The sequence below is a fragment of the Lissotriton vulgaris genome, chromosome 6, assembly GCF_964263255.1.
Source record: "Lissotriton vulgaris chromosome 6, aLisVul1.2, whole genome shotgun sequence".
NCBI classification, from domain to species: domain Eukaryota; kingdom Metazoa; phylum Chordata; class Amphibia; order Caudata; family Salamandridae; genus Lissotriton; species Lissotriton vulgaris.
Window position 1 is genome coordinate 67,797,091 of NC_141694.1, and position 23,866 is coordinate 67,820,956.

The 23,866-nt window shown below is 44.8% G+C and overlaps 1 protein-coding gene across 2 annotated transcripts in view; it reads right to left on the reverse strand.

Moving 5' to 3' along the window:
• Positions 1-23,866, reverse strand: part of LOC147706797 (calpain-1 catalytic subunit-like) — an 861,968-nt gene that overhangs the window by 132,982 nt on the left and 705,120 nt on the right. For both annotated transcript variants that reach the window (XM_086925930.1, XM_086925929.1), the window contains 3 exons: positions 21,290-21,355; positions 18,555-18,620; positions 17,813-17,866 (listed from right to left, as the gene is read on the reverse strand). In XM_086925930.1, the coding sequence (XP_086782056.1) occupies positions 17,813-17,866; positions 18,555-18,620; positions 21,290-21,355 (186 nt within the window). The remainder of the gene's footprint in view (positions 1-17,812; positions 17,867-18,554; positions 18,621-21,289; positions 21,356-23,866) is intronic.

The window sequence follows — 23,866 nt, forward strand, 5'->3', positions numbered from 1 at the left end:
GGGTGTCTATCCCTGCCCCCTTATGGTCATTTCCCCCTTTGTTTTTGCCACCTCTTGTGTCTCGATTTTACCGAGACACAAGATGGCGGCGACTCCGGACTGTTTCGAATGTTTACAGACACCCGAGAGCCAATCAGCTTTCCGTGCGCAAGTCGCGTGTCGCGCCCGGAGCGCTACCCGGTGCGCGTACCGGAGCGAGCTTATGGATATATATATTTTTTTGAACCTAAATTACTCAAAATCCACTGGAGCACATATCTTGAGACATAGCAAAGGCACATCGGGCTACCAGACCCTACAATTTTAAAAGGGGGTCCCAAAACGTGTTTTCCCAATGTTAATTTCCATAGGGCGGTTGGACTCACTTTTAGCCCGAACGGCTGAATGGATTTCCACAAAACTTGGCAAAATTGTAGGGACTGGTAGCCCGATGTGCCTTTGCTATGTCTCAAGATATGTGCTCCAGTGGATTTTGAGTAATTTAGGTTCAAAAAAATATATATATCTGGGTGGAGCCTAACCACACATCTGATCTGATTGGCTGTCAGCACTTCATCCAAGTAGTGTTGGCAGCCATCTTGAGACCAATATACATGATAGCACCTCATTAAAAAGCATTGTAGTTAATAGAGGGTTTTAGGACTTTAGTTACATTGTAAATCATTTGTTGATGGTACAATACTCATTTTAGGAATTGTGGTGTGTTCTAAGGTGATTTTACCATGTGAAAAAGCCTTCAGCTGTAATATCATGAATCATGTTTGAAAGAAAACTAATATCTCATGATTTTCCCACAGTGGTTTGGAAGCGGATCTATAAGCTAAACTGAAAGCATATTTTCTGTAAATTCACATTATCTTTCTCAGTCATGTGAGAATGAAGTCTGACATTCTCAGTAAAACATGTACATTCAACAAGGACAGAGACTGTCAGTTGATTCCTTTGTGTTCTACTGCAGCATCCTAGAGTGTTCTAAAGAACAACTAGAGCGCTAACAGTCCTTCTTATTACAAAGGTATAGCACCCCTGAAGCCATCGTGATGGGAATAAAGTGGTAACTCTTAAAACATTTAATTTAAAAAGGAACAAAATGAGGATGTATATTATGCCATATATGCCAAGTATTATTAGTGCTGCAGAAAGAAAAATTAGGGCACATTTTGAGTGACTTCTCAAATCCTCTTCTATTTCATTAAAAAATTCTGACATGCAGTCTCCCAAGATGGCCACCAGAGACAAAAGAGCCTAAATGTAGCCCAAATATCACCCAGATGTAGCCCAAGTATAGCCCAATGACACAATGTCCCGGAGTGTTCTAAAGAACAACTAGAGCGCTAACAGTCTTACTTATGACAAAAGTATGGCACACCAGAAGCCATCTTGATTGGAATGAAGTGGTAAGTCTGAAAACATTTAATTTAAAAAGGAACAAAATGAGGGGGTTCATTTTGCCATAGAAAGTATGATTAGTGCTTCAGAAAGAAAAATTAAGGATCATTTTGAGTGACTTCTCAAATCCTCTTCTATTTCATAAAAAAAATTCTGACATGCAGACTGAAACATGCACTTTGAATACCAGCAGCAGACTTCCCTGGTGAGCAGTAGCTTTACTACAGTGATCTAATGAGCAACTAGAGTGCTAACATTCAGAATTTATGGCAAATGTGTGACACATCTGAATGCCTTGTTGATGGAACCAAAGTAAACAAGCATTGAAAATGCAATAGATCTCGGCCTCGTTTAAGTTAAAGCCATTCTGTTTGTAATGAGGTGGCTTTTTAGCTTTGCTTTTATTAGTGTTTTTAAACTTTCATGTAAATAACATGCATCTGTATGCATATATGTATATGTATGCATGCATTTATATTTGTATTTATATAGATATAAATATTATATATGTTTATATATGTATGTATATATATATACATATATATATATACATACACATACATATATATAAATGCATATGCATATATGTGTATATATATATATATGTGTATATGTGTGCGTGTAGAGAGAGGTAGACAGGTAGAGGTGTAGAGGTAGAGAGGTAGCGGTAGAGAGGTAGAGACTAGTAGAGAGAGAAGAAGAGAGAGGAAGAGAGGTAGAGAGTAGAGAGTGAGTAATAGAGAGTAGAGAGTGAGTAGTAGAGAGTAGTAGAGAGCAGTAGAGAGAGTAGCAGAGAGTGAGTAGTAGAGAGTAGTAGAGTGAATAGTAGAGTGAGTAGTAGAGAGTAGTAGAGAGTGAGTAGTAGAGAGTGAGTAGTAGAGAGTAGTAGAGAGTGAGTAGCAGAGAGAGAGAATAGTAGAGAGTAGTAGAGTGAGTAGTAGAGACTAGTAGAGAGAGTAGTAGAGAGTGAGTAGTAGAGAGTAGTAGAGAGTGAGTAGTAAAGTGAGTAGTAGAGAGTGAGTAGTAGAGAGTGAGTAGTAGAGAGAGAGAGTAGTAGAGAGTGAGTAGTAGAGAGTAGTAGAGAGTGAGAAGTAGAGAGTGAGTAGTAGAGAGTAGTAGAGAGTGAGTAGTAAAGAGTGAGTAGTAGAGAGAGAGTAGTAGAGAGTGAGTAGTAGAGAGTAGTGGATAGTGAGTAGTAGGGAGTGAGTAGTACAGAGAGAGTAGTAGAGAGTAGTAGAGTAGTAGAGAATGAGTAGTAGAGAGTGTGTATTTGAGAGTAGTGGAGTAGGAGAGAGTAAGTAGTAGAGAGTAGTGGAAAATATTCCAAAGTTTGGCACAGCACCACTTGCACAATAAGTCCAATCAAATCATATCACTTAGAGTCCTTATTGAAGCGCTGAATCTTGGTGTATATTCAAATGCTTTTATTTTCGTTAAGTTTATGTACCACAGCCAGCCGAAACGTTTCGTTCTGTACAACAGAACTTCTTCAGGGCGTTCTTATTTCCTTCAAGTTATGTCGGTATACTGTTGTCATATAACTAGATATTTCTTCCAAATGTTAGACGAGACGTAAGTACATTCTTATTCAAAGTGACTATGTATCAATTTTACCCACACAATTCGGCAGACTTGAGTAATTTATAGCATCCTCAAAGTCAGTCTTTCAAAAATTCCAAAGTATAGGACATGATAATCCAAATCCAAATGTTTCTCAAGAAAAGTCATTTTCAATCGTTCTGAATATCGGTGTTTGGGCAGATATGACCCAGGGACCCCCAGTATGCAAGGGGAATTAGTCCCCCCTCTGCAAACGCGCCAGTGGCCTGCGTTCCAGGGAAGTGTAAAAAGGGGCATAGCCTCATTACACCTCTGTGCAATGCAGCCCCCTGGCGCATACTGGAGGTTCCAGGTGGGCTAGTTGGCCCCCAGGGAACCCTAGTATGCAAGGGGAATTAGTTCCCCCTCTTCAAACATGCACGGGGGCTGCGTTGCAGAGAGGTGTAAAAAAGGGTGTGGCCTCATTACACCTCTCTGCAATGCAGACCCCTGGCGCATACTGGAAGCTCCTGGTGGGCTAGTTGGCCCTCACGGGCCCCAAGTATGCAAGGGGAATTAGTTCCCCCTCTTCAAACATGCACGGGGGCTGCGTTGCAGAGAGGTGTAAAAAGGGGCGTGGTTAATCAGTTTAATACTTTGCTCTCCATAGCAAATTGTCCTTCCACAAAATTTGCAAACAATTTTGAAATCTCCAAACTGGGTTTGGATGTTTGGGACCATCTCACTTGTCTCTGGACCCGATGGAGTGGGTTGCTTACTTTGGGAGGTGCTGGGTGAAGATTGGGGAGGGTTTCTGGTCAGTTCTCTGACCTCTGCGGCATCATAGTTGTTTGGGTGCCGGCGTTGCATGTGGCGAATCATGGTGTTGTTGCCAAAAGAATACTTTTTGGCAGGGTTCCCCCTGGAAAGTACAGTGCCACAGATCAGACAAGTAACCTTTGGCGCATTAACTTTCTTGAGGCCCCTTGGGATTTTAAAAAACTCCCAGACAATGTGCTCCTTTGGCTTATAGGTGGTAGTATCTTCAGGCAGGTACCGCCTCTCCTCTTCCTCCTCCTCCTCGTCTTCTTCTCCACCACTGTGGAGTTGTGGTGGTTCTTGTGGTGGTGGTGGTGGTGGTGGTGGTTGAGATGCTCCTGCTGCTGCTGCTGCTACTGTAGCCATTTCTCAGTACAAATAGGTACAAATAGGTCTGCAAACAGGTCTTCCTCAGTCAAAGTAAAAAGAGAGAATGAGGAAAAAAGGTGGGGGCTTTCATCTTTTGGAAAACAAAACTGTCCTGAACTAATGAAAAGTGTTATTTTCAGGTCACATGATACTGGCTTTATCATTTGGAAACCAAAACTGTCCTGAACCAATGAAAAGTGTTATTTTCAGGTCACATGACCCGGGGCGCTTACGCTACGCGCCCGGGGCTCGCCCGGGGGCGCTTACGTAGCGCGATCATATGCGCTCGAGTGCTTCCGGGTGCGCTTACGCCGTGCGTATCATGCGGACGCGGCTACGCGATACGTCACGATGATGTTTTCATTCGCGGCAATATCGCCAACAGGACGCTCACCGGTACGCGCACTGGGGCGTGCCGCATGACTGCGCTTACCGGTGCGCTCACCGGTATGCGCACCGGGAGCATCCAGGGCAAAAAAAAAAACATGATCAATATACATAAAAAAATAGTATTACATAAATATACAATATAGGATTCATTATAAAAAATATTACATTTCATAGCTATAGAAATTTGCTATTACAAACCTTTGAAATTCACTGAAAAAAACATAGGTTTGAGGCCCTATATATAGTTAGGAATTAGCATTTAAAAAACCTATGAAATTCACTGAAAAAACCATAGGTTTCACACCAGTTATAGTTAGGAATTAGCATTTAAAAACCATTGAAATTCCCACATTATAGTTAGTTGGACTCACTATAACTTGCGCGCCTGCAATGCACTGCTGATGATGTCACATATTACATCACTCATGACATGGTCAGTGACATCACTCATGACATCACTGATGACACCATCCTTGTGACAGAGTGACAGACCTCCTTTCACTGTAATGTAACCCTTGAAACAAATATTCAAAAATAGAAACTAACATTTTCAAAAAAATGGAGATACCCATACCAGTTACAACAACCAATTCAGTAATTCCACCATCTATATATTCATCAGGCCACGCCCACTTGCCAGGCCACGCCCCCTGCGACTACTTAAAGCGCCAACGCTTAGCCTTTCCCAGATCCTGTACTCCTGAGGCACAGCCGGGAGCTCTGTTTGAATCTGTATTTTTAAAAACTTTGTGTTTGTGTGAAATTGATTTTAACAATTTGCGCACTTCTCCCTCACCTGCTAGTCTGGTTGGGGCACTTATCCAGACCACGCCCAATTCTTCAGGCCACGCCTCCATAGCCCCTCTCCCTGTATAAAATCATGTGCATCACCAGGACGCGCAGCGGACGGGCGCAGCGGACGCGCCGTCAGCGCGCCGAAGGCAAGCCCGTCTGGGCCCGTCCGGGCCCGGACGGTCCCAGGCCCAGACACTATGCCCATTTCTTCCAAGAAATGCCATGCCTACACCCGAGACAGGCTTCTGGCCCTGAACACCCTAAAACATCCCTCCTGCAATTACACCCATATGGGCGATACCCCATTTACCGGTTGCCGTCTCTGCAATCCTCCCGGCACAGATTCGGAACCCGGCGGCCTTCAACTAGGTCTACTCCACTGCAGGTCGCTTGTCAAACACGCCCATGAAATAAACCTCTTGATCTCAAATCATGCCATGGATATTCTGTTTCTCACTGAAACATGGCTCACCCCTAACACCGGCCCTGACATTGTCAACGCTCTCCCTCCGGGCTATCAAATCTGCTCTCTGAACAGAACGCGTAGCAGAGGAGGTGGCCTAGCCATAATATTCAAGGATACCCTCACCTGCAGAATCTCCGATGGCAACATCAAAGACTGCGAAAGCTGCCACTTCTCTATCCAAATCTCACCTGTAACATCCTTGTCTGGTCTGCTTGTATATCGCCCCCCCCGGCCAACTTGCCGAATTCCCGAGCAAGCTCATCGACCATATCACCCTCGAGTGTATGACCTCCTCTAATTATCTCTTACTAGGGGACCTCAATCTCCATTTTCTGGACCCAGTCGACACTCAGGCTGTCGATCTCTTACAAGACATCTCCTCCACTGGCCTCTGCCTAAAAAACCCACAGGCCACGCACAACAAAGGACAGCTACTTGATCCCATCTTCACGAACACGGCCACGCCCACTTGCCAGGACACGCCCCCTGCGACTACTTAAAGCGCCGACGCTTAGCCTTTCCCAGATCCTGTACTCCTGAGGCACAGCCGGGAGCTCTGTTTGAATCTGTATTTTTAAAAACTTTGTGTGAAATTGATTTTAATAATTTGCGCACTTCTCCCTCACCTGCTAGTCTGGTTGGGGCACTTATCCAGACCACGCCCAATTCTTCAGGCCACGCTTCCATAGCCCCTCTCCCTGTATTAAATCATGTGCATCACCAGGACGCGCAGCGGACGGGCGCAGCGGACGCGCCGTCAGCGTGCCGAAGGCAAGCCCGTCTGGGCCCGTCCGGGCCCGGACGGTCCCAGGCCCAGACACTATGCCCATTTCTTCCAAGAAATGCCATGCCTACACCCGAGACAGGCTTCTGGCCCTGAACACCCTAAAACATCCCTCCTGCAATTACACCCATATGGGCGATACCCCATTTACCGGTTGCCGTCTCTGCAATCCTCCCGGCACAGATTCGGAACCTGGCGGCCTTCAACTAGGCCTACTCAACTGCAGGTCGCTTGTCAAACACGCCCATGAAATAAACCTCTTGATCTCAAATCATGCCATGGATATTCTGTTTCTCACTGAAACATGGCTCACCCCTAACACCGGCCCTGACATTGTCAACGCTCTCCCTCCGGGCTATCAAATCTGCTCTCTGAACAGACCGCGTGGCAGAGGAGGTGGCCTAGCCATAATATTCAAGGATACCCTCACCTGCAGAATCTCCGATGGCAACATCAAAGACTGCGAAAGCTGCCACTTCTCTATCCAAATCTCACCTGTAACATCCTTGTCTGGTCTGCTTGTATATCGCCCCCCCGGCCAACTTGCCGAATTCCCGAGCAAGCTCATCGACCATATCACCCTCGAGTGTACGACCTCCTCTAATTATCTCTTACTAGGGGACCTCAATCTCCATTTTCTGGACCCAGTCGACACTCAGGCTGTCGATCTCTTACAAGACATCTCCTCCACTGGCCTCTGCCTAAAGAACCCACAGGCCACGCACAACAAAGGACAGCTACTTGATCCCATCTTCACGAACATTCAAGACCTGATCGCCCGCGCTCACCTTCCTCTCCCCTGGACCGACCATTTCCTGGTCCCCTTCGAATGGCGCATTAATATTCCTCCACCCCAACCTCCCAAAATCAGAACCCTCATCAGACGCTGGCACAAACTGGTCCCAGATGAATGGGCAGCCAAACTTAGGGAAGACATCCCCCTCCCTTCTCAAGACACCATTACTGCCGATACTGAATTTAATACATGGGTCACCCAATCTCTGGACTGCCTCCTCCCGAACTCCAGTACCCTTAAACGTACCAAGAGAGTTAACCCTTCCCCCTGGTACACCCCTGAATTGAATCTCTTACGAAAGGAATGTAAGAGAAATGAACGTACATGGAGGAAAGACAAGACGGCAGACAAGAAAGGTATATTTCGTGCCTCCTTAAAAACTTACAAACGGGAGCTCCATAAAACCAAGAGCGCGTTCTACGAAGATAGAATCAAAAACTCCTCCTGCTCGGTTCATGAAACCTTTGCCATACTGAAAGAACTCCTCCATGCTCCAGACCCTCCCGCGAAACCTCTGGACCCCAAAGCAGCGAAAGTAAATGCATTAAACTGGCCACGTTTTTCGACGAAAAAATTCAAAAAATTCTCGCGTCCCTTCCCCCCTTCGATGCCTGCCAAACGGACGGAGATCCCTCCAACTCTCCTTACTACCACACCCATTCTTCCGACGACCCATCACCCCTTCTCGATACCTTCGGCCCAGTATCCATGGAAGAGGTAGCCGCTACGCTGGCCACAGTCAAAAGTGGCTCCCCCAGCGACCCTGCCCCGCTTCGCTTCCTGAAAAAAGTGTCCAGCACCATTATCCCTCCTCTCACGTCCCTCATCAACACCTCCCTTTCACAGGGAGTAGTCCCTCCCAGCTGGAAAGCGGCAGTGGTCAAAGGTCTTTTGAAGAAACCTTCACTTGACCCCCAGGACCTAGCCAATTACAGACCAATCTCCCTCCTCCCAGGAAACAGTAAAATCACGGAGAAGCTAGTGAATAAAAAACTATCACTATTCCTAGAGAGTAACAGCTTACTCAGGAACTCCCAGACAGGTTTCCGCCCAGGCCAGGGCACCGACACCGCCCTCCTGGCGGCAGTGGAGAAGGCCAGAAGCATTCTGGACACAGGAGGATCAGTGGCAGTGATCCTCCTGGGCCTCAGTGCGGCCTTCGACACTGTAAACCACCAGACCTTAATCCAACGACTGGGAGACATTGGAGTCAGGGGCACGGCCTTGAAGTGGCTGACGTCCTTTCTGGATGGTCGCTCCTTTCAAGTCTGGGAGAATGACAGCCACTCCCCCGCAATCCCTCTCCGCTGTGGCTCACAGAAATCCACAGCTGGATGAACACCTCAGCACTAAAACTGAATGGGTCCAAGACCAAGATCCTGCTGCTCGGACATAAAGGGCCCTCCCAGCCGCCTAACATCTGGCCCGACTGTCTAGGTGACCCCCCTGCACCCAAGGAGGAGGTTAAGAGCCTGGGCGTATGGCTCGAAAAAGATCTGAGCTTCAGAACTCAGGCCAAAAAGACGGCAGGTATATGCTTTGGTCTCCTTAGGGCTTGCAGGAAGGTCTTCCCCCTGCTTCCTGCCACTGCCCGGAAACTATTGATCCAGGGCCTCATCCTGGCGAGGCTAGACTACAGCAACGCAATCTACCTGGGTGCCCCTGAAGCCACATTCAATACTCTGCAGAGAATCCAAAATGCCGCGGCCCGACTACTTACTCACACCCCTGCCAGATCCTCGGCAAAGCCAGCCCTGAAGCTCCTTCACTGGCTTCCAGTCAGAGAAAGGGTTGCTTTCAAAGCCCTTTGTCTGGCCCACAAAACCCTCCACAACAAAGGTCCACCCATCTTCAAAGAATTCATCACCCCCTACAAAGCGACAAGAGACCTTCGATCAAGCGGAGAGAACCTCATTACCGTCCCCAGAGTAAAAAAAGCTCGGTCTGGAGGACGCCGCTTTTCGGTTCACACGGCCAAACAGTGGAACAGTCTCCCCCTGAGACTAAGAACTGAACCTAACCTCTTTCAGTTCAGGAAGGCACTGAAAACTCTTCTTTTTCCCTGATTCTTATCCCCTTCCGCTGCTGTTCCCTCCGGAATTCAGGTTCAAGCGCTGGGATGCTCAAGGGTTACTACGCGCTCTACAAAAACCTTAAATAAATAAATAATAAATAATATATACACATCCATTCATTCACCAACAGTTCTATATAGTCACTCATACATATACTCACTCATCATATGTAGTGATACATATCATACATATACATCCTGTTACACACCGACAGTCATCCAAAAGTTACTCACACACATTCTAACACATGCAAATAAACTATTGAACATCCATTTATTTGCATATACAACTATTAACAAACTGCCACCTTACTTCTACTAAAGAAACTTACACATACTTACTCTCTTAAACAATCACTTATAGAAACACATACTTATTTAAACAGGAACTCTTACAATCTCTCACTCTCACATATACTCACTTGTATACATCAATACTCGCATATACTAGATTAAAAAATATGTCGTTACTGATAAAGACACTAGTGAGACAGTCATTCACTCACTAACACACACATATACACACTCATCCACCCCTACAGTCCTGCACATATGCTGTCTTCAAAACACATACAAACAGTGAGTCAGTCATTGATGCATCTATCAGCCTTATTCATGAAGGGGCCGTTTTGCGAGCCCCTAATAGCGAATCATAGCGATTCGCTATTAAGGACTCGCAAAACGGTAATCATGTAGGAATCGCATAATAAAATGCGATTCCTACTGATTCCTTATTTGCGATTAGCAAATTGCTAATCGCAAATAAGGAATAACTCGCCATTCATTCCTATGGGCCAAAAGGCCCATAGGAATGAATGGGGAGTATTCCTTATTTGCGATTAGCAATTAGCTAATCGCAAATAAGATTGCGATTTGAAGGGTGCCAGGGGTGTCCACAGGACACCCTGTAGCACCCCTCAAATGAAATTTCACACAGGTTTTGCACACACACATGTCCAAAGGACATGTGTGTGTGTAACATGCAACTCAGAAAAATGCATTTAAATGCATTTTTCTGAGTTTTCGCAATTTACCGCGAGGTCTGACCTCGCGGTAAATTGCGGCAAGAAATTGCGATTTCGCAAATTTAAATTGGATGCTGAATTGCATTTAAGGAATCTCTAATAGAGATTCCTTAAATGTAATTTCTCGCACATTTGAGACATCGCAATTAGCGATTTTTGCATTTGGGATGCTGAATCCCAAATGCAAAAATCGCACTCGCAAAGGGCCGGATTCTCAGAATCCGGCCCTTTGCGAGCCGATTTAGCCTTCATGAATAAGGCTGTATGTGCTAAGTAATACCCCCACCAAACCATACAGACACTCATACTGATACTAAAAAAACATCTAATAACCCATATACACACACATGTAGCTACTCACCAACCCATGCAGCCACTTATACACAAAGTGAAACACTGATACATATATTTAAATATTTAAACATTACTCGCTAATATATGTATTCACTAAGATACACTTAATAAGCCAGTTAACCAATCAATTTTTTTTAAAACATCCTTTTAGACACTTATTTAAACATTTATTCTTCCATCGACCTTTATATACATATATAAAACATATTTATTTTTCAGAAAGACACACATTCACTGGATGGTGTCATCAGTGATGTCACTGACCATGTCATGAGTGATGTAATATGTGACGTCATCAGAAGTGCATTGCAGGCGCGCAAGTTATAGTGAGTCCAACTAACTATAATGTGGGAATTTCAATGGTTTTATGTCAGTAAAATTTCCACCTAACTATAACTGGTGTCAAACCTATGGTTTTTTCAGTGAAATTAGTAGGTTTTTTAAATGCTAATTCCTAACTATAACTGGTGTGAAACCTATGGTTTTTTCAGTGATATATGTCAATATGAAAATTCTCACAACAGCATGCAAACAATACCCCACATATGGTATAGTATACACCATAAGGGAATCACTCTTGAACCTAAACTCTTCTCCAGAGTAATCCAAACTGTAACACTTGTATAACATGGCTCAGATAAACATTATAGCATAAATCTAGAAGAATAACCGAAAAAACCACTTATCTTCGAACATACCTTCTGTAATCTCAACTGCCCGAGATTAAAAAGCCCCAGGTATCAATAACTTTTGTATCAAGCAAAACACTAACCTGTTGAAATACATCATAACTCAATTTATTTATTTATTTTTTTATTTTATATTCTTATAAAGCGCCAGACTAAACTCCCGAAGGGGTATCTCTGCGCTATTGTGTAGATACCTCTACACAAGAACACCAAACTCAAGCTTCCAAAATAACTAAAGGTGACTTGTCAGATCGGCCTGCTCTGAATCGCCTGAAGGCCAAATCAGCCTGCTTACCAAATAAGTGGACACCATCAAATGGCATATCTTTAAGGCTCTCCTGCACAGGCTCCAAAAACCCAGACAGACGCAGCCACGGATGCCTGGACAGAGCCACCGACTGAGCCCTGCTTCTACCCACAGAATCAGTGGTATCCATACTACATTTGATAGTGAATCTTGCTGCCTCCAGGCCATCTTGCACCACTTGCAAAACGAATTCCTTGCTTTCTCTGATAGAAAAGGCAGCCTCTGCGCTACGGAATTCCATAGGCATGCAAAAGCCTACCTAAAACACATGTGATGTTAAGAGATCTCAAAAGCGAGTGTACAGAAGAAAATATATTCCTCTCACAACTCTCTAACCATCTGGATTCCTTGCCTGATGAAACTAAAGGAAGGGCATTTGGGTCAGAAGAAGCTGTAGCAGCTTGAACCACTAGTCCTTTTGTAGTGGGATGTTGCAGGAGACAATGAGGGTCCCCCGGGACAGGACAATGCCTATGGGCTACAGCTTGGTCAACTGAGGCTCTGGTCACAGGATTTGCCCAAACTCCCATAAGAAGTAGCCGGGTCTGGTGGCTCAGTGGACCAAAAAAGCCACTCCAGGGGCCTCTGTTCGACCTCATGGTCACATGTTTAAATCTCGGGTGGTCCACTCAAACTTTGATCCATCTGAGGTCGATAAAATTAGTCCAATAAACATCTGTTATTCAGCACCAAGATACCCCTTTAGGTGTGAATGTGCCCTTTACACATATACATGTATGTTATGTCATGCACCACGCGAATTGCACATAGCACAGTACAAACACACGTAGCGTAGCGTAGTGCAGCAGTCATTTTTTGCTTGCTCGCAGTCCTCAACGTCAAGTTGGCGACCGCAAGCAAGCAAAATTACATCCCGGCGAGACTTTTTCCTCGTTCAGGATTTGCAACATCATGAGATTCTCAACGCGGGGAGGTCAGGTTTCTCATTGCGAGTGGTCGCGTATGCTCGCAATGAGAAACTACCAGTCCGTGTTGAGAAAGCTGCCGCTTGAGTATAAATCTACTCGAGCGGCAGAAAAGGACAGCTCGCACTGTGCAAGATGCCGTTTGCAATGATTGCACAGTGCCGGATGTGTCAAATCTTACACCACCAGGTATGCCCAACACTGCAGGAGTGTGGATTACCCCATTCCTCCACTAACGACCCCATCAACGTCCAATAAATTTGTCACAATGGAGCAATTACAGGGGAAGAAGAAGAGAGTGGGAAAAAGGTAAGTGGGAGAAAAAGAGGATGGACGCGTAGATGGAAACAAACAACCTCAGCTGGCTTCCTTCCCTATTCTAAGGTCATGGGGCGTGGACAGCACCTGTAGTGGAAGACAAATAGCACCCTTAACCCCTTTACTGCTAAGGCAATATTTTTGGGCTCATTTAGTTTCCATTGAAATCAATGAAAAGTGCATGACGAGTTACCCTTGTCATTAGCATCGAAGAGGTTAATACAAGCAGTCCTGTCTAAATAAACACGCACACACTAGCCCAGTCATCAAGGTGCTCAAATGATACAATTGGTAAAACTTCCTTACCAGGAGTATGCTGAAGAGTTTCTTCTTGAATAGGGATGCAGGAAATTCACACAAAAGGACTCAATATTCCAGGATACCTTTCCTCTCCATGTAATTGCAAATAGTCACTCCAAGGGAAATAAATCCATTAAATGGAGAAAAACCCCGAATGCTTGAAAAGCACAATTGAAGGGAACCCGAAAAATACTCGTAGTGGCCACTATTAAATACACAAAAAGGAAACAAAAAGGAACAAACGCGATGAAACCTTCACTCGCGTTTTGGACCAAACTCCACACAACGATGTGGAGTGGCCACATTAACAAGGAAGTAAATAGAACGCGAGTCCTCGGCAAAGCTGATCAATGTCGCGTTACCATTTCCCACTGTGCAAGGATTCCCGAAAAAACATCATTGGAGTCTTATTGTTCCAGCATAAGACTCTAATTGAATGCCCAAAAAGTGTCCAACAAAACATGCAGGCACTCCGGCAAGGAACGCCCACTTCACTGAAAATGAAGGAGTCCAGAAAAACAGTCCGATCCAGAGGCAGCTTATCCAAAAGGGAGAAAGGGGTCCCAAGATACTCGATCCTCTCCACTAACGAGAGACAGGAAAACTCCAAGCACAAGTCCAGGTAGGATTCAACAATATAGACAATAAGCACCGAGACCTGAATACTCACTCCCTTTGTAGAGAGGCACCAGACATGTGACCATGTGTGCGCATGGACATAGAGACAAGACTGCAAGTAACGGAATCAATTCCTAACAGGATGCTTGTCCGCACTGTGCAATCATTGAAAACGGCATCTTGCACAGTGCGAACAGGGTACTACGCTGTTCGCGAAGTGCTTCGCGTAGTACGAAGTGCACTTTGCGTAGCGCTACTTTGCGAACTACCCCCCATGTTAGTTTTAACCTCCAATATTCACCTCTACAGTTTACAAACATTGTATTCCCATAGGAAAAACAGACAAGGGTTGAATAACACCAGGAGAACCCAAATAGGATAGCACTATTGGCACTGCTCCGGGAGCTGTTCGACACCACTGCAGTGGCGTCTCGACATCAGAAATAGGATCAACGTCTATTAGTGTTGTCAGCCAACTAAACACCAAAGTATCAGTGTTGGTGTTGCCGACTTCTGCGGCTGAATGGACGGGGAAGGTGTGAAGTCCAAAGGCCTGTGCATTAGCACAGTATCAAATCCGACAACGGATTTAGATACCCCAACTGTCATCGAAGGTGAACTAGTCTGTGCACACCCAGTCAGGGTACATCCTGCATCTTTGCGGCCAAAGGGAGACTAATGCCCAAAAAACTTTTGTTACAAAAAATAATATTCCCTCATTTAGATATTTAGGTGGGCGGGAGGGAAGGCTTGCAAGTACTCGATGCTTGGGAGACAGCGTCAGACCTCCGTTTTAACCGTTGGGCTCTTGGACCCTTCCCTAATATCACCCGTGGCGACCCCTCACCTGTACAACTCCTCGACCGGTCCCTGGGCTTTGGTGAAGCGTGACAATGCTGCAGTTTCTCAGAAAAGCACACTGCCAGGAGTTTCAAACTGCGCTCCTTCAATGTCTTCAGTTAACTCTGGCAGGAGCCGCATTCCGCAGAGTTGTAGGGTTTTCTGAGGCACCATAAACATATGGTATGTGCATCCTTGATTGACATCTGTCTATCACAAGTTCTGCAGGGTTAAAACCCAGACACCATAGTCCGAAAACAGCATACTGTTCTCTCGATAAGACGTCGAGATATGCCTAGAAAGACAGCCCTTCCCCGTTCGGAAGCCACGTTGTAAGCACAGAAAAGATGCACGGACGTGCTGAGGGAAAAAAGTTTCCAGATCCAGTCTCGTGCCTGGGGGAGATTCTAAAGTGATTACTCTGCAGCTAAATGTCTCTATCAGATAAACATGATGGCAGTAATGAGTTCATACACCCAATAACCATGATGGCAGTAGTGAGCCAATGTACCCAAAAACCAGGATGGCACCAGTAAGTCAATATACCCACTAAAGGTGATGGTTGCAGAAAGTCAGTATGCCCACTAACCATGATGGCATCAGTGAGTCAAGATACCCAATAACAAGGGTGACACCAGTAAGTCAGTATATCCACTAATTGTGATGGCATAGTGGACATCAGTCAATAGGAGATGTCTAACTATATAGTGGCTACACCAAACCCGGTCAGGTTTGTAATCAAACATGTTGTAATCAAACATGTTGTAATCATACCCCAACACTGTTTGCAGTGTTGAAAGTATGAATTGAGGGTCTATGTTGGGGTACCCCTCAATACTTCCATTTTTAGCCTTTCAGGGTCTGACTGCAAGCTAATGCTGCTGCTGACCACAGAAATGATTCTGCCCTCCTGCTGCTGAGCCAAGCTTGAATCGAGGAAGGTAGAACATTAGGTTTCCTCTTGCAAGGAGGTGTGACCACCTCCCAGACAGAACTTGGTGTATTGAGCTGTTGTGGGGGCCCTTGCCTGCTTTGAAGGGCACATTTGGTGCCCTCCTTGCATACTCCAGTTTGAACCAGTTCAGGGAAGCCCTTGACTCATGTTCTGGCGTGAAATGTACAAAGGACATGAAAGTATCCTCCCCTCTATCCAGACCCTTCCCTGGATGGGACCCTAGAGTTGATCCAACCCTTCCCTTAGGGGACTTAAGGATTTACCTGTGAGTGGGTCCCCAGATTCATCATGGGACAAGACTCAAGACTGAAACCACGTCACTCTTCGACTGTCTGGATACTTGGACTTCACTGGACATCTCCTGGAACCGAGACTGCAAAAAGGAAGACTCCTGCTCCTCCTGGACTCGCTGTTCTGCAATTCTTCTTCGTCATCTGTGTCTATGCTTCTTCTAGGATCTTCCACATACCTGGGGGCATCAAGGACACCCAAAGTAATCTCCTTTGGAGTGAAGGAGTCACTCCCCTGCATCTGGAGGCACAGCAACGAAGCTGACTGGTCTGCTGCTCCTGACGTCCCACAGACTTCGAAAGGCTCAGCAACACAGGGGATGGTTCGGCGACTCCAGCAAGGCCTGAACTGTCCTCTCTGCAATTTTGAGGCCAATATCCTTCGTCGCAACCACTGGGACCAAACCTGTGTGCACAGCGTCAACGTTGCCCACGCTTGTTGGTTCTGCTCTCCAGAGATCTTTGGGCTACAAGAAGCTCCAGCCTCCAGCATCTCTTCCTACCAAGTACAGCATCCTTACCACATCCTCTGCACCGTGGGCCTTTCTTCTTGGTAAGCTGCTCGAGGTCCTCTTGAGACTCCTGTGCCTTGCCCCTGGGGGCCATCTTGAGGGTCCTCTTCTGCTTCAGTGGGCTCCCCAGTCTTGGTCGGTGTCCGCTCTGACTCTCCTGCTTGTGGTGAGTCCCTTGGACCTTGCTGGTCCAGATGTTGTTCCTTCTTCATTCTCCATGCCAGTTGCAGCTGCCAAGGCTTGTTGGTGCTCCCGCCGAACATCAACCCCACCAGGTTCTCGACTTATGATCGAGGACAGCTTCTGCATGGCTCCTGATCATTCTCAGTGTTGCTTGGTCCTCACAGCTGCAGCAACAAGGGTACTGTCAACACTTCTGAACAGTCCAACATTGGTGGGCATTGCTCTTCCGTGCCTCCTGGTCACCTCTGAGTGGCATAGACTCTGTTCCCTCTGCTAAGAAGTTCTTTCAATCAAAAATCCACCATTGGATTTCACTGGACTCTTTCACAGGCTTCTCCAGAGGCATCTTCTTCAAAGTCCTCCATTGTGGCCTACGGCAGTTTACGACATCACTTCGCACCTATACACCCAGCTTCACTGGTATAGGTATCCTGGTTCCTGGGGTATCCACGGAGGGGATGACTCACCAACCTTTTGTGTTCCACTGGGTTTCTTTAGGGTCCACTGGGAAGGGTCCGTCCTAAAAACAGCAACCAGAAATTCCCATTGACTTCTATAGGGCAAGCGGTTGTATTTGCACTCTGCACACAACTTCCGTGGTTTTCTTGGGTACTTACCTTGGGTAGTTCCTTGTGTCCAATCTCCTCTGAGTTTCCTGGTCCAAGTCACGACGTTGGTCGCAGTTCGAATTCCACTTTTTTATTTAATGTATGGTTTGGTCTCCTCCTAGAGACCACTGCATTTTGTGGTTACTTACTAATTTTCAATTGAAGTATTGTTGTGTATTCGTGCTGATATCTCAGTTTAGGAGATATACCAATGTGTTAGTGAGTGTTGTGTATTAAATAGACATATTTGTATAACTACAGTGTGTGGTTCTTTTTTCGTTTAACCTACACTACATGATTAGATCTGGTAAAACAAGCTACTTAACACTCCTTCAAGATAAGCCTGAAGGCTGCTCTCCACAGCTCGCACTTTGAGAGCTTTCGAAGGTTACCAAAAACACTAAAATCATCATAAGGGTTGCCTGGATTAGTTCATTTGTAGTGTAAGAACTAGTAACTAACCCACCTGTCCAGATATACGGCTAATGGAAACCTTCACAACATCGTCTGAATCTTCATCCTGTGAGAAAATAAGAAAGGTGACGTGAAGCCTCAAACTCATCACTAGAGAAAGGCTGCAGGTATCTCCCTGTGGTTGGCGTGAGCACCTGTGATCAAGTGGCATGCAGTGAGTACCTAAATGACTGTGGTGTAATAACAGTGAGGGCAGGATTGAGTCACTATACCCAATAACTGTGATGACAGCAGGGAGTCAATATATACAAAAACCATAATGGCACTAGAAACAGCATCCAATGTTCTTCCCTTATCTCATTGCTCAAAGAGATGCAAGAGTTAGGACATCATCGTCAGCCCTTGAATACGCATATTGACAGGATGGCCATCCCACAAGCCCACCAGATGTGCAACATCAAGAGGTTCTTTCCTGTTTCCCTATGAGACAGTTTTGTGTATCCACTCCTCAGTGTGTCAGCTTTGGTATGCGGTTTGCTAACAAAACACCTTATTCCACCCAAAACTACCTCCAACGTCTGATAGGGGGTCTTGTAAATACATCAGAAGAAAAGTCTTTCCTGTGGGGCTAAAGATTTCATCATGGACTGCTTCACCAGATCTTAATTTGCATTGAAATCTATCCCTCCCAATCGTTGTACTGTGCCTCTCCTAAAAGCAACTGAGCAACAATAAGAAAAACCATCCCTTACCCTACAGCTTCATTCGAAGTGCATGAAATTAAACAAACTCACCTCTCCAGTCAGCTGTCCAAATATATTGTGAATGGAAACCTTCACAACATCTTCTGAACTGTCGCCCTGTGGATAAATAAGAAAGGTGATGTAAAGTCTCAAACTCACCACTAGAGAAAGACTTCATGGACCTCGCTAAGGTTGGCATGAGCACCACTGATCAGGTGGCATACAGTGAGTGCCTCACTAACTGTGGATGTCCTAAACAATGCTCCTTCAACGGCCTTGTAAACATATATGTATACACACAGATCATTCTTTCTACAGAATTCAAGGCACTTACCTTGCCTATCAATTAATTTCCCGTCATGAAATAACACTGCCTGAGACTGAAATCTCTCAATGTCACTGAATCTCACACTCAATAAATGTCTAGAACACCCTATAAAATACCAAATTCCATCTCCAGAACCTCCTATAAAATACAACGTCCCTCCTCTGGAACCTCCTATGAAATACCCTGCCACCAATAACTCAAAATATCCAATAACTGTGAAAGCAGCAGTGAGGCAATATTTCCATTAGCTGATGGCAGCAGTAAGTCAGTATACCCAATAAACAGGATGGCAGCAGTTGGACAACACCAGGAGGGCACCAGTAAATCAATATACCCACTAACTGTGATGGCAACAGTAAGTCAATATAGGCACTAACCGTGATAGCATCAGTGACTCAATATACCCAATAACCGTGATGACACCAGTGAGTCCATATACCCACTCACCGTGATGGCACCAGTAAGTCAATATACCCACTAAAGGTGGTTGCAGCTGTGAGTCAATATACCCAATATCTGTGATGGAAACAGTGAATCAATAAACCGAGTATCTGTGATGGCTGCACTAGGTGACTATACCTAATAACCAGGATGGCAGCAGTTTGCCAACATAATCACCTGGATGGCACCATAAAGTCAATATACCCTCTAATCCTGATGGCAGTAATACGTCAATATGCCCAATACCTATGATGGCAGCAGTGAGCTAATATACCCAATAACCAGGATGGCAGCAGTGAGTCAGCATACCCAATAACCAGGATGGCACCTGTAAGTGAATACACTCACTAACCGTGTTGGTTGCAGTGAATCAATATACCCAATATCCGTGATGGCAGCAGTGAGTCAATATACTCAATACCCAGGATGGTAATAGTAAGTAAATATACCCACTAACGTGTTGGCTGCAGTGAATCAAAATACCTAATATCCATGATGGCAGCAGTGAGTCAATATACCCAATAACCAGGATAGCACCAGTAGGTCAATGAACCCACTAACCGTGATGGCAGAAGTGAGTCAATATACCCAATAAACGTAAAGGCAGCAGTGAGTCAATATACCCAATAACCAGGATAGCACCAGTATGTCAATGAACCCACTAACCGCGATGGCAGAAGTGAGTCAATATACCCAAAAAACGTGAAGGCAGCAGTGAGTCAATACACCCAATAACCAGGATGGCATGAGTAAGTCAATGTACCCATTAACTGGATTGGCAGCAGAAAGTCAATATACCCACCAACCCTAATGGCAGCAGTGAGGCAATATACCCACTAACTGTGATGGCACCAGTAAGTCAACATATCCATTAACTGTGATGGCAGCAGTAAGCCAATATACCCACTAACCGTGATGGCAGCAGTGGTTCAATATATTTAATAACTGATGGCAGCATTGAGTCACTATACCCAATAACCGGGATGGCAGCAGTGAGTCAGCATACCCAATAACCAGGATGGCACCTGTAAGTGAATATACCCACTAACCGTGTTGACTGCAGTGAATCAATATACCCAATATCTGTGATGGCAGCAGTGAGTCAATATACCCAATAACCAGGATGGCACCAGTATGTCAATGAACCCACTAACCGTGATCGCAGAAGTGAGTCAATATACCCAATAAACATGAAGGCAGAATTGAGTCAATACACCCAATAACCAGGATGGCATGAGTAAGTCAATGTGCCCATTAACTGTGATGGCAGCAGTAAGTCAATATACCCACCAACCCTGATGGCAGCAGTGAGGCAATAAACCCAATAAAAGTGAAGGCAGCAGTGAGTCAATACACCCAATATCCAGCATTGCACCAGTAAGTCAATATGCCCAAAAACCCTGATGGCACTAGTCAATATACCCAATAACCTTGATGGCAGAAGTAAGTTAATATACACAATAACCACGATGGCACGAGAAAAATAATCCAATATTCCTGCATTATCTTGATGCTCAAATAAATGCAGCCTACCAGGATAGGCTATGCCATCCTGGTTACCATGTGATGTAGACTGCAGAGCTAGGACGACATCGCCAGGCCTTGAATACACATGTTGGCAGGCTGGCCATCTCACAGGTCTACCAGACGTGCACTATCAGGAGATTCTTTTCAGTTTCCCTATAAGAAAGCTTTGTGTATCCAAGTCTCAGTGTTGCAACTTTGGTATGCTAGTTGATAACAAATCTCCTTATGCCTCCCAAGACTATCAACAACGGCTGATGGGTGAGTCCTATAAATATGTCAGGAGAAAAGTATTTCCCATGGGCCTAAGGGCTTCTCTATGGAAAGTTTCATCAGTCATTAATTTACATTGAAATCTCTTCATCCCAATTGTTGTGTCTACTAAAAAAGCAACCGAGCACCCACATTAAGAGCATGAGATTGACAACAATCAGAAAAACAATCCCTTCCCCTCAAGCTTAATTCATAATGTAAGAACTAGTAACTATCCCACCTTTCCATCAACCTGTTCAGGTAGAGGGCGAATGGAAACCTTCACTGCATCTTCTGAATCTTCATCCTGTGAGAAAATAAGAAAGGTGACATGAAGCCTCAAAATCACCACTAGAGAAATACTGCAGGGATCTCCCAGTGGTTGGCATGAACACCAACTATGATCAGGTGGCATACAGAAAGTGCCTCACTGACTGAGGTGTTCAGCCCAGTAGGATGTCCTAATTAGTGCTGCTTTAATGGCCCTGTGAACATGTGAGTATACACACAGATCATACTTTTTACAGAATACAAGGCTCTAAAAGTTACTTCATTTTTCAGACAGCACTTCCTTCTTTATATGGTCCCATTTCGATGACCGTACATACTACTTACGTTGCCTTTCAATTACCTTCCTGTCATGAAATACCACTGCCGACACTGAAACCTCTCAATGTCACTGAATCTCACACACAATAAACACAACTGCCTCTCCCTAGATCATCCTGTGAAATACCATGGCACCAATAACTCAATATATCCAATAACTGTTATGGCAGCAGTGAGCCAATATACCCAATAACTTCGATGGCAGCATTGCTTCACTATATCCAATAACCCTGACGGCAGCAGTAAGACAATGTATCCACTAATTGTGATGGCAGCAGTGAGTCAGTATACCCAATATGCATGATGGCAGTAATGAATCAATATACCCAGTGACCATGATGGCAGTATTGAGTCACTATACCCAATAATCAGGATGGCAACAGTATGTCAATATACCCAAGAATTGTGATGGCAGCAGTGAGTCAATTTACCCACTAACCCTGATGGTAGCATTACGTCACTATATCAAATAACCCTGATGGCTGCAGAAAGACAAGATACCCAATAATTGTGATGGCAGCAGTGAGTTAGTTTACCCAATATGCATGATGACAGCAGTGAAACAATATACCCAGTAACCAAGATGGCAGAATTCAGTCACTATACCTAATAACCAGGATGGCAGCAGTTTGTCAATATAGTCAATGACCAGGACGGCACCAGAAAGTCAATATACCCACTAACTGTGAAGGTAGCAGTAATTCAATATAGCAAGTAATCATGTTGGCAACAGTGAGTTAATATACCCACTCACCAAAATGGCACTGGTAAATCAATATACCCACTAACGGTACTGGCAGCAGAAAGTCTGTATACCCAATAAACATGATGGCAGCAGTGAGTCAAACTGCCCAATAACTGTGATGGCAGCATTGAATGACGATACCCAATAACCCAGATAGCAGCAGTAAGTCAACATACCCAGGTAAGAGTCACAACAGTAAGTAAATATACCCACAAAGCGTATGGCAGTAGCAAGTCAATATACCCAGTAACTGCGATGGCAGCACTGAGTCAATATACCCAATATCCGTGATAGAAGCAATGAGTAAATATACCCAATTACTGTGATGGCAGCATTGAGTCACTATACCCAAAACCATGATGGCAGAATTGAATCACTTTACACAATAACCAGGATGTCAGCAGTTAGTCAACATACCTAATACCAAGGATGGCACTAGTAAGTCAATATACCCACTAGCCATGAAGGCAGTGCAGTAAGTCAAAATACCCACTAACCATGATGGCAGCAGTAAATCAATATACCCCATAACCGTGATGGCAGCAGTGAGTCAATATACCCAATATCTGTGATGGCAGCACTGAATAAATATACCCCAATAACAGTGATGGCAGCATTGAGTCACTATACCCTAAAACCATGATGGCAGCATTGAGTCACTTTACCCAATAACCAGGATGTCAGCAGTTAGTCAACATACCTAATAACCAGGATGGCACTAGTAAGTCAATATACCCACTAGCCATGAAGGCAGTGCAGTAAGTCAAAATACCCACTAACCATGATGGCAGCAGTAAATCAATATACCCCATAACCGTGATGGCAGCAGTGAGTCAATATACCCAAATATCTGTGATGGCAGCACTGAATAAATATACCCCAATAACAGTGATGGCAGCATTGAGTCACTATACCCTAAAACCATGATGGCAGCATTGAGTCACTGTACCCAAAAACCGGGATGTCAGCAGTGAGTCAATATGCCCACTAACCAAAATGGCACCAGTAAGTCAATGTACCCACTAATCGTGATGGCAGCAGTAGGTCAATATTCCAAATAACCGTGACAGCAGCAGTGAGTCAATATACCCAATAAACGAGATGGCAACAGTTTGTCAATATACTCATTCACCAAGATGGCACCAGCTTGTCAAAATACAATCTAAACGTGATGGCAACAGTGAATCAATATAGCCACTAACCGTGATGGCTAAATATACCCAAAGCCCATGATGGCATAAGTGAGTTAATATATGCACCAGAAAATTAATATACTCACTAACGGTGATGGCAGCAGAAAGTCTGTATACCCAGTAACCGTGATGGCAGCAGTGAGTCAATATGACTAGTAACCATGATGGCAGCATTGAATCATTATACCCAATAACCGGGATAGCAGCAGTAAGTCAACATATGCAATAACGAGACTTGCAACAGTAAGTCAATATACCCACTAACTGTACG